At 39.6% G+C, this 12,359-nt stretch overlaps 1 protein-coding gene across 2 annotated transcripts in view; it reads left to right on the top strand.

Annotated features, from left to right (window-relative positions):
- Positions 1–12,359, top strand: part of PCCA (propionyl-CoA carboxylase subunit alpha) — a 359,511-nt gene that overhangs the window by 262,692 nt on the left and 84,460 nt on the right. For both annotated transcript variants that reach the window (XM_081214648.1, XM_081214649.1), the window contains one exon: positions 7,069–7,167. In XM_081214648.1, the coding sequence (XP_081070774.1) occupies positions 7,069–7,167 (99 nt within the window). The remainder of the gene's footprint in view (positions 1–7,068; positions 7,168–12,359) is intronic.

Raw genomic sequence — 12,359 nt, forward strand, 5'->3', positions numbered from 1 at the left:
GCAAGCTTCCCTTCCATCCCTGTCCCCCAGACACTCTGCTCCTCGTATACATTTGTCCAGCGATATTCTATGCATTTAAAACACACACTTAAAAGGTTTTTCCTTAATAAATGATAGCGTATTTTATATAGTATTCTCTATTTTCTTGGGGATGGTTTCATATCAGTATGTATAGAGATGCCTCATTTTTAAAGAAGGTGCACTAGGTCCTTATATGCTGCAGGTTATGTTTATATGATACACTAAGGACAGCTTGGCTGGGTATAAAAAGAGAATGTTGGGGGGCAACATTTTTTTTGTACTTATACCACATTGCTCTGTGGTCTTCTGTATCAGTGTTGCTCTTGAGAAGTTAGGCTGACCTGAGTTTTTTCCTTGCTTGTGCATGATTTCTTATTTTTGCCTAAATAGCCACTTAATTCTTTCTTTATTCTTAAAGTTCCATAATCATCATTGATCTACAAATTCAAGGTTTTATTTATTTTGCAAAGCTTTACCCTAAATTAATCTACATTTACTCTTCTTTCTTTCTTTCCTTTTTTTTTTTGGGGCCGTGCCACGCAGCTTGTGGGGTCTTAGTTCTCCCAACCAGGGATTGAACCCAGGCCCTCACCAGTGAAAGCGCTGAGTCCTAACCTCTGGACTGCCAGGAAATTCCCTGTTCTTTCTTTATAGCATTTTCGAAGGAGAATTTGTATATACTTTGGATCTCATTTCTCCCTCCTCCATATCTATTGTCTTCTCTATAAATTGTTTTTATATTGTTGGTCTTTTCCACTTTGTTTTATATGATTTCTGTATGTCCTTCACTTTCTTTTTAGTCACATTTATTCTATTTTTAGTGCTTCTTAATGTGGCTTTTATCTCTATAATGTTATTTTTCTCTTCATTTTTTTCTGAGTTCTGCCAGCTTGATTTTCATTTCCTTCTGTTGTTGTTCAATCTCTTCTTTGAACCTTTGTTTTTCTTCTTTGAGCTCATTTTTTTTAAAGAAGGGTCACGTTTCCTATGGTTGTCTTTGAGACTTTGGAGAATTATTTATCTGAACTCTTCCTGTGTTTCTTTGAGGAGTTCTTGTGTTACGTGCTCTTTATTTACCTTTTTCTTTTTACAAATTTTTTTTTGAGAATTGTATGCAAAGATTCAGTATTGATTGTTTTCTGATTATTATTTATGTTGCAGTAAGGTAAGTGGTTGGTTATAAGCATGGGCAGCCTACAGCTTTTCCTTGTCGGGCTTGTTACCCTCATACCCTCTCACCATCTCTGTTATTTCCTTTGCCCTAGATTTCATTTCCCATTCGTTTTGGCACTGAAAAGAGAGGGTGGTTCTTTGTGTCCGGTTCTCAGTGTCGTAACAGTGAGATGCCACGTACGCTCTACATCAGCTGCCTCAGTCCCCTTGGCTGAAGAGTTAGGTGTGAACAATATGTACGGCACAGTAACAAGAAGTCTTCTGTGGTCTGCCTCCATCTTTTTATGGTATTACACTGTGGTTTAAAGAGACATTCCCTACCTCTCCTACGGCTTACACTCACATCTAGCTTCCGCTCACCTAATGATAGCATCAGTAGAATCATTGCATCTACTGTTCAGAACTATGGGAGTTTTGTTTTGTTGGTTGTTTTTGTTGTTTAGAAATCTGTTTATTGCTTGAGGCCTGACAAGGCATGTGATGGCTTTCATCAGGTTCTCTTCCCTCATTTAAAATTTGCAGATATGTTTCATAGCTTAGGATTTGGAGCTTATCCCTTCAGTTATATAGTGAAGCTGCAAATTCAGACTCATTACTTACCAGGTGTATAAGGAAATGTAGTTGTTTTTTTTTTTATCACATATGATCTTTAGTAGGGGGCGAGGGGGAAGAAAAACGCGCTAATAAGCAGGATCTTGGTCTCTTTTGGTTTAGCTAGTTTCTTTCAGGTACTATAGTACTTCAGGTTTCTTCCTCTCCCTCCCCCTTCCACTAAGGTGTGGATTCCGGGTGAATGTGAGAGGGGCCTCTGGGGATGTGGTCACGTTGGTCTCATAACCATGGCGGTGGGACAGAGAACTCAGACCCACAGTGTCCTTGCGAGGCTTTGCTGCGAGGACCTGGACCGGTGACTGTTGATCCTATTTGTCATCAAAGAGGCTTCTGCTCCCCGTGGTCCTGGTTACTGTTTGCGTTCAGTCATGGAGTCCCTAGTTCTATGTGGTCTTTATCCTGACCCAGGCTCTCTCTAGTCATCTCAGTAGGACAGGTAGAAACTTTTAGATTCCTACTACTATGATGTACTGGGATCATCCTTCCAGCCTGTGTCTCCATCAGTGCTATATTGTTATTCCCACTATGTTCCAGAAGTAGACCTCTAGCCCAGATATTTTTAGGGTACTTGATACCACTCAGAATACCATCTCTCTCTACTGCCACCCCATGCCTGTTCCCAAGGACCCATGAAAAAGAGGAAATGGGGCTGCTGTGATCTCTCCGTCTTCTGTCTTTCCTTCATATAATTTAGTTTTCATGTTTGTGTCTGGAAGGAGCTTGCATTCTGTCCTTCTCGCCAAGGTAACATTTACATCCACTCATCCAGCAGCAGAGGATACAGGGAGAGAAGTCGACTTATCAGGAAGGGAAGATAAATCAAAGGTAGTTCAAAAATACTGTTTTTAGTTTTTGAAGAGGTATGTTTTTTCCTTAGGTTTTCATTTTTTAAGAGTCAGATTTATTGAGGTATAATCTGTATAAAATTTACTCTTTTTAATTGTGTGGTTTGGTTGAGTTTTGACAAAATACATAGTTGTGTAATCAGCACCAATATCAAGATTTAGGACAAAAATTTCCCTCATGCCCCTTCCTAGTCAGTCACCCTCCTACCCTTGGCTCCTACCAACCACTGGTCTGATTTCTGCCATATAATGTCATATACATGGGGTCACACAGTGTGTATTCTTTTGTGTCAGCCTTCTTTCACTTAGCGTAATGTTTTTGAAATGCTTATTGCTAGTTACAGATCATTGTGTGGATATACCATATTTGTTTATCCATTGTTCAGTTCATTTGGACTTTTAGGGTTTTTCCAGTTTGAGGCTGATGTAAACATTCTGCTGTATATATTCTGCTATCATAAACAAGCTTCTATGAGCTTTCATGTATAGGTCTTTGTGTGTACATAGCCTTTCAATTCTCTGGGGGTTCCTAAAGTGGGTCTACTATTTTGCATTCCTGCCAGCAATGTATGAAAGTTTCAATTGCTCCACGTGTTTACCAGCTCCTAGTATTACCACTCTGTTTAATTTTAGCCACTCTAGTGGATGTGGAACACTGTTTCATTATAACTTTATTTTGCCTTTCCATAATGACCATTTCATTATTTTGAGCATCTTTTCATGTGCTTGTCATCCGTCTCCTTTGATGAAGTGTCTATTCAAATCTTTCGTCCATTAAAAACAAAATGAGTTGGTTTTGTTTTTGCGTTATAAGTTCTTTATATATTTTGGATACAAGTCCATTATTTTGCATATATTTTTTCACAACCTGTGGCTTGACTTTCCTTTTCTTAAAAGTGTCTTTCAAACAGAAGTTTTTAATTTTTTTTTTTTTTTTTTTTTTTTTTTGGCTGTATGTGGGCCTCTCACTGTTGTGGCCTCTCCCCTTGTGGAGCACAGGCTCCGGACGCCAGGCTCAGCAGCCATGGCTCACGGGCCCAGCCGCTCCACAGCATGTGGGATCTTCCCGAACCGGGGCACGAACCCGTGTCCCCTGCATCGGCAGGCGGACTCTCAACCACTGCGCCACCAGGGAAGCCCAGAAGTTTTTAATTTTGATGAAGTTAAATTCGTCTGTTTTTTCTCATAAGATTTGCATTTTTTGTATCCTAAGAAATCTTTGCCTGGCCCCAAGTCATAAAGATTTTCTCTCATGTTTTCCAAAAGTTTTATAGTTTTAGGCTTTGCATTTAGTTGTTTTTTTTTTTTTTTTTTGCGGTATGTGGGCCTCTCACAGTTGTGGCTTCTCTACGTGCAGGCTCAGCGGCCATGGCTCATGGGCCTAGCCGCTCCGCGGCATGTGGCATCCTCCCGGACCGGGGCACAAACCCGTGTCCCCTGCATCGGCAGGCGGACTCCCAACCACTGTGCCACCAGGGAAGCCCTGCATTTAGTTTTAATTGTTTTGAATTGATTTTTCTTTTTAATGGTATGGGCTAAGGACCAGGGTTTATTTTTCAAAATATGAATGTTCAATTGTTGTTGATAAATTATACTTTATTTAATATCTTGGCACCTTTTTTGAAAATCAACTAGGCATTTATATGTGGGTCTCTGAACTCTCAATTTTGTTCTATTAATGAATATGTCTGTTCTTACACCAGTGTCTTGATTACTGTAGCTTTATGGGAAGTCTTAAAATCAAGTGGCATGAGTTCTCCACATTTGCTTATTTTTCAAAATTGTCTTCACTATCCTATATCCTTTGCTTTTCTGTACATATTTTAGAATCAGCTTATCAATTCTACCAAAAAAAAAAGTCTACTGTGATTTCGATTGGAATTACATTCAATATATGGATCAATTTGGGAGAGAAATTATATCTTAATAGACACTAAAACTCTTCTAATTCATGAACATGGTATATGTCTCCATTTTTTAGGTCTTCTTTAATTTCTCATAAAGTAATGCTTCTGGTTTTTGAAAAAATTAAGTCCACCCCCCATGTTTTCATTTGTTACTTGTTTTTTAACAGCTTTATTGAGATATAATTCACATACCGTGTAATTTACCCATTTGAGTATAATTCAGTAGAGTGTAGTATATTCACGGAGTTGTGCCACCATCACCACAGTCAATTTTAGAACAGTTTCATCATGTCCAACAAGAAAGCCTGTTACCCATAGCCATCACCCCTCAACCTCCCCGCCCCAGTCCATTCCCCTCCCCACTCCTGCTTACCACAGCTGCTGGTTTGCTTCCTGTCTCTTCCAGATTTTTCTATTCTGGATTTCCTGTAAGTGGAACTATATAATTTGTGGTCCTCTGTGACTGTCTTCTTGCAGTTACTATGTTTTCAGGGTTCATCTGTGTTGTAGCATGTGTTAGTATTTCATCCTTTTTAAATTGCCAAATAATATTCCACCATATGGATATATCACATTTTGTTTTGACATTCATAAAAATGGTTTATTTCAGGGTGTAACAACTTGGTTCTTCCTCTAACGTGATTTGAGTAGATTAGATTCTTTCCTCAGTTCCCCTTCATGTGCCCCAAAGATAGCAATTACGGTTTCATTGTCAGCCCTGTTGATTGGAAATTAATATCAAATAACAAATTTTAAGTGATTATCATTCAAAATCTTTCTTTTTAACCTCTAACTTTTTTTAACAAATAAAACTTTTATAATTGATTATTGAGCTTTTTTAAACTTAGAAACATTTTAAAGCAATATTTCAGTTTTAGAAGATCTTTTTAGCATTTAATATTTGTAAAACTCTACCTGCTAAGAGCTTCTTTTGGAAATCTTTCATTGCATAAGGAGATACTTAATTTGGGGGGCAAGGGCTAAATAGGATCATTTAAAATGTATCAGTGCTGCTTTAATCAAAACTATAGCCTTTTCTGCTTCTCAGATCTTTATCATGTAGTATTTTAATAGTAAGTAATCTATGAGATAGTATGATTATCTGACCTTATTGTTAAAACTAGTTTAAAGGTAAGACAGTAAAATTACTAGAGACAGGGGAAGAGAGAAAATATTTAGGACCTACCATGACAAGCATATTGGTAGAGACTTTCATATGTTAACTTATTTAATCTTTAGAGCACCCCCCTCTCAGATAGCTATTTTTACTGTGTTATGGTTTGGAAACTGAAGCTCAGAGAGGTTAAATACTCCAACTTAGTAAACACCTTTCACTTGATAAAGCAGCAGTGTCAAGTGAGACCCAAGTCAGAGTGATTCCAAAGCCATTGTTTTTTCTTCCCTGTAACTGGATTGTACTGTGAGTACAGAGAGGCCACTAAACCCAGAAACGCAAGCCAGTGTGTGATATATGTCCTACTGATATTTCAGTACATAGCCAATAGCATATCTTTGCGGAAATATATATACATAAATACCTATCCAAACATATACATCTAAATATATAGGTACACACGTATTCTTCTAAACAGTGTTAAGTCTGTGTGACTTTGATTTTAGTGAGTGAGTATCTTTTAAGAGAATTGATAGTGAAAGAATTGTTAAGGATCATGTATATTGGCTGTGCCACAGGCTTATTTTGAAACTTCAGCAAACTTAAATCTCTCTTTGTTAGGTTGTTTACTGTAGACTTAAAGTAGTGTTATTTTCGCTTACCTCTCGTATTGAAGAGTTAGCAAATGAGTGAATGAAATGGAAGAAGTAAGGAATGGTACTTTTAAGTTAGCTTTGAGGGTTTTTCTCTTTCAATTACTTTTATTTATTTGGATAATAAAATTTTTCTGTTAAGAATATCTGTTTTAAAAGATTATGGGCTTTTGGGGGTAACTTCATGAATGATGCCTGGATGAAATCAGTCATTTATGATGGAAAAAATAGGACAGAAGTTGCAAAGTTCAAATAGACTTTTGATATTCAACGCCCAAAACTTCTGCCTAATTAAAGCTTCTGTTTAATTAAGATAACAATGCATAGTCCTTCATTAAAATTAACACAGAAAAAGTTCTTTGTCGGTCCTTGGAGAGGATATTATGTGCAAGTCCTGTTGTGTGGGTCGCAAAATGTCACTGGCATTTATATGCATTACTCGTCTAATTGCAGTAAATGTAGCACGCCGGATAGGGTTAGACTTAGAAGGCTGCTTGTTACTTACTGGAAATCACTTGAAACCTCAGTACCCAGAGGCAGCTGTGCCCAGGTCCTCACCTCTCCCCAGAGATGGCTGAGAAGACTCTCGTTGGACCCTGTCTTTCATGGTGAGAGCAGTAAACATGACAGGTTGTTTGGGGAGCCATCTGTTTAAAATGGCTGCTGCTTTGTATGCAGCAGTGAACTTGAGATCAGTTTTCTGTCTTTCTTCATGGTAACAGTCTTATTTGGTGTCACAACAGGTGGAAGTTGATGAGTCGAAACTAAATGTGACCAGCGCGTGGAACCTGGCTTCACCCTTATTGTCTGTCAACGTTGATGGCACTCCAAGGATGATACAGGTAAATGTTCTGGTGAGGTACTTAGAGGGCTCCACCAAGTCCAGAATCGTTACCAATACCTGTTTGGTTAATACTTACAGATAGAGTATGGAAAACCTACATTTTATCCACCTCATACATTTTATAGTTGAAAACATTTTTTCTTATTTTAGAGGATCTTGAGTTAAGTCCTATTCTGAGGAATCAATGTGTTCCTTTTTCAGGCAGTCTGGGAAAGTTATGTATTATACTTTGTTATAAAGCATCCTGCGTGCTTTTCTAAAAATATCGGAAGATTAGCAGTTTTCTTTGCCGTTGTGGGTTTTTAGTTGTAAAATATGACTGACTTTGTTACCTTTCTTTCCTCTGTAATTGAAATTGTGTGGTATTAAGTCAGCAGAAGCAGAGCTGTTCAGGTTGACTTGCCATAGCACATCGATGCCTTTTTAAATTAATTAATTTAGTTAGTTAGTTTTGGGCTGTGTTGGATCTTCGTTGCTGCGCACGGGCTTTCTCTAGTTGCGGCGCGTGGGCTTCTCGTAGTGGCTTCTCTTTTTCTGCAGTACGGGCTCTAGGCATGTGGGCTGCAGTAGTTGTGGCACACGGGCTCAGCAGTTGTGGCTCGCGGGCTCTAGAGCACAGGCTCAGTAGTTGTGGCGCACAGGCTTCGTTGCTCTGTGGCATGTGGGATCTTCCTGGACCAGGACTCGAACCCGTGTCCCCTGCATTGGAAGGTGGATTCTTAACCACTGCGCCACCAGGGAAGTCCCTCAATGCCTTTTAAAAATTAAGTAATCTTAATTTGTTAACCTTTCTTTTCCCCCCAGTATAAAATCTGTTGTATTGAGGAGGTGCCTTGGAATCCAGAGTTGATTGAATGTTCTTTGTAAGCAGTGTCCTTCATTTGAAAGTAGAAAATCATGAAAAGAGGTTCTGCCAAAATTCCTTTACCTCACCACATAGTTGAGGTCCAGGAAAAGCAAAACAAAACAGCACAGAACATGTGGCTATTACATGCAGATAAAAATCCTAAACTCTCCATAGCATTAAATGCTCATTCTTTTTTCTTTTCTATGGAAATCTTTTCACATTCCCTTAAGTTGATTTGACACGGGAAACTGAATTTGTAACCCTAGAGAAATCAGGAAAATCACATCTAAAGATTACTGTACACCAGGTTCATATATACTTCTGTTAGAAACCGTGGGACGGAGGATTCCAGAATCTCAGTAATATTAATGACTAAACTAATTTTCAGTATCAATTAGTATATTACCTTTATGGTCACAAGAAGCATTGAACTCTCAGCAATGAACCCTTTATTTTTTTTTTTTTTTTTTTTTTTTTTTTTTTTTGCGGTACGCGGGCCTCTCACTGTTGTGGCCTCTCCCGTTGCGGAGCACAGGCTCCGGACGCGCAGGCTCAGCGGCCATGGCTCACGGGCCTAGCCGCTCCGCGGCATGTGGGATCTTCCCAGACCGGGGCACGAACCCGTGTCCCCTGCATCGGCAGGCGGACTCTCAACCACTGCGCCACCAGGGAAGCCCTGAACCCTTTATTTTGACTTTGGTTTTGTGACTTGCTCCAGTATATTTTCTCTCTCTCATATTTTCTTGCATGTTCTAAGTATGAGGTTAAACACTTGGAGACCCTTGGAAAAATTCCACTGCATAATTTCATATCACTGAGATCCAGTTATTATGTCTTCAGAAAACATGGTTTTGTTACACTTGTTTATGTTAATAGAATATACTCTGCACTGGACGTACTGTGGCTGACATTCATGTGTTTTGGTCTGGGGGACATAGTAGGACCTCTTGGTAGTGAGGAGAGAGAGAGACAAAGTTCTGCTTTCCAAATCTTTGTATATTATGTTATTTTCAGTGTTCTTTTTTTTTTTTTTTTTTTTTTTTTTTGCGATACGCGGGCCTCTCACTGTTGTGGCCTCTCCCGTTGCGGAGCACAGGCTCCGGACGCGCAGGCTCAGCGGCCATGGCTCACGGATCCAGCCGCTCCGCGGCACGTGGGATCTTCCCGGGCCGGGGCACGAACCCGCATCCCCCGCATCGGCAGGCGGACGCTCAACCACTACGCCACCAGGGAAGCCCTATTTTCAGTGTTCTTAATGACTGTGCAGATGGGTGTCTTAGTAGCACTTTTACATGTAGAGTTTCCAGGTAAATTAACACTGGGTATGTATTTGGAATTATCGCCAGAAGTATTTTCACTAGCATAGGGATAATGCTCAGTAAATCCCTTTTCATTCTTGTAAGTGCTTTGCTTAAAAAACAAGTATTATTGTGAAACAAATGGCCCTCAAGGCAGACCCCGTGACTCTTTGGAGGAGGTCATTGCTTCCATTTAACTGCTCTGTCATTGGAAAAAACAAACTCAGAGAGATGGATGGTATACTGGGGAAAAAAAAAAGAGAAAAAGTCTCTTCCGTAAGAAAAGATGAGGAAAATTTTTCCTCATCAGAACAGGTGAGTTTTACTTACTTTCTGTAGGCATTAGCACTCAGTGTTGACTCTCTATCTCCAAAATATAATGTGGTCCCTGTGAAATTAATAATAATTATAATAATAATAAATAGTGCTTAATGTGTATCAGGTACAGTTCTAAGCATAGTACGTATATTAACTCATTTCATCTTCACAACAACTATATGAAGCAGGTGCTATTATTTATGCTTTTGTAAATGAGGTAGCTGAGGCTCAGAGATAGTAGGTGACTTGCCCAGGGTCACATAGCTAATGGGGGATGGAGCCAAGATTGAAATCCGAGCAGCCTGGCTGTAGGATCCGTCAGCCACCACACTATGCTAAGGCAGGCCACGTAATTTCCCTGTGATTACAAAACCAGGCAGAAGCTGAGCAGAAATGTGAACCCTGGCACTGTGACCCCAGGCTGTGTGCTTCTAACCACTATGCTGTACGGTACTTTTTTTTTTTTTTTTTGTGGTCCGCGGGCTTCTCACTGCCATGGCCTCTCCCATTGCGGGGCACAGGCTCCGGACGCGCAGGCTCAGCGGCCATGGCTCACGGGCCCAGCTGCTCCGCGGCATGTGGGATCTTCCCAGACCGGGGCACGAACCCGTGTCCCCTGCATCGGCAGGCGGACTCTCAACCACTGCGCCACCAGGGAAGCCCCTGTACGGTACTTTTCAATTTTCCCATACAGTTCTTCAGATACTAATTTACCTCTCATTTGTGCTGTAAACCAGTGCTGCTCAGGCTTTATTTAGTGTGCTTCAGAATCAACTAAAAGATTTGTTAAAACTCAGATTGTTGGACCCACCTGCAGAGTTTACTCTGATTTAGTAGGTCTGGGCTAGGCATGCATTTCTAAGTTCCTAGGTAGTGCTGATGCTGTAGGGGCCAGAGTTTGAAAACCACTGCTTTAACCTTTTGTAATCAGAAGATAAGCTGGGAGTGATGAGCAAAGTGACTTACGTAGGAGCCAAGTCGTTTGAAGACTTGTCATTTACATAGTATAGATTCTGCTTTGTTCTTAGGCTAGCGGGACCCATGAAAGAGTTATAACTAAGGAAGTGATGGTGTGAACAGAATTGGAGTTTAGAAAGAGCTTTTTTCGGTTCCATTGTGGAGAATGGATCGAAGAAGAGTGAGATTGGAGGCAAAGAGAGGAATTAGGAGGTATCAGAAAAATGGGAAATCATTCTGCCTGGAAAACATTAGCAACAGTCAGGATGGAGAGCACTGTATGAGGAAGGGGTCTGAAAGAACCACAGGACAGAAAGAACCGGTGGCCTCACCGTGATCTTTGTTGATTTCTCTTGCACCTGCCCTGAAGCATGGATAGATCTTCAGTGTTTATTCCTAACTCCTTTTGTCTCTATGCTGACTTCCTGGGCTGCATTGCCCAAGAGTTTGAGCTCATTACCTCCAAGCAAATAGCTATGAAAATGTGTTTGTTTGTATTTCTGTTGCCCTTGTTTATGGTAAATTCAGAGAAGAACTTGGGATGGATATTATCACAGGTGTTTTTCAAAAGCGATTTTATAGTAATAACTGCTGTTCTTTTTTCCTTGGATTTTTGTATATACATTTAAACTTTTTATTATTGAAACAGTTTATATACACAAAGTAACACGTATTAGTCGTATAAGAGGTAAAGAATAGCTTAATGAGTCTGTTTACCCACCATCCAGATTAAATAAGGAAACCTTACCAATGCTATCGACTTTCCTCTGTGCATCCCCTGAGTAAATCCTCCTTCCTCCTGCCCCAGAGGTAACCACCATCCCGATTTTTAAACTTAGCACTTCCTTTCCCTTATGGATATTTACATATAGAGTAAAACTGTAAACAATGTATTATTTAGTTACTCGTGTTCTTGAACTTGATATAAATGGGACCATACTCTCTATGCTTCTCTAAGTTGCTTTTTCCTCAGTGTTATATTTGTGAGTTTGTTCTATGTTAATGAATGTAGTTTAGTTTATTTCCATGCTATATGTTATTAAATCATGTTAATTACCACAGTTTGTTTATTCTTTTTCCCCTAGGTAGACATTTGTATTATTTATTTTGTTATCACAAACAATGCTTCTGTGAACATTTTTCTACTACGTATTTCCTCTTGAAATAAGTGTTTCTTCAAGGAATATGCCAGTAGAATGGCTGGGTTTAGGGAATATGCACCCTTAACCCTACACGGTGTTGCCGAATGGTTTTCCCTATGCGGTTGTACCAATTTACATGGTAACAGTAGTGATGAAGACGGTGACATTAGCAGTATGAACAACAAGCTGACTTTATTGTATTCTTGCTATGCTGGGCACTGACTTTTCTAAGCACTTCTTTGCATTAATTTATTTAATCCTCACAGCAAGTAAATAAAGTATGTGCTAGTATTATTTCTCATTTTGTAGTTGGAGAAACTGAGGCTTACAGAGGCTAAATTGCTTGCCCAAGGCATTCTGCTAGTAAATGGAAGAGCCAGAATTTGAAGCCAGGAATCTGTGCCCTTAACAGTTTTTCTTCATGTCCTATGAACCCTTGGTATCCAAATGACTTAAGTTTTTCCTGAGTGGTGGGTTTAAATAATCTCTCTCAGTGGCTTTAATGTATACTATATTTCCCTGATTAGTAATGACAATGAGCATTTAAAAAATATATTTATTGACAGTCCTGTTTTCTCTTCTGCAAAATACCTGTTCATGGCTTTTGCCCAATTTTTTATTGGATTGT

This window comes from Mesoplodon bidens (assembly GCF_964165515.1).
Source record: "Mesoplodon bidens genome assembly, chromosome: 17".
NCBI classification, from domain to species: Eukaryota; Metazoa; Chordata; class Mammalia; order Artiodactyla; family Ziphiidae; genus Mesoplodon; species Mesoplodon bidens.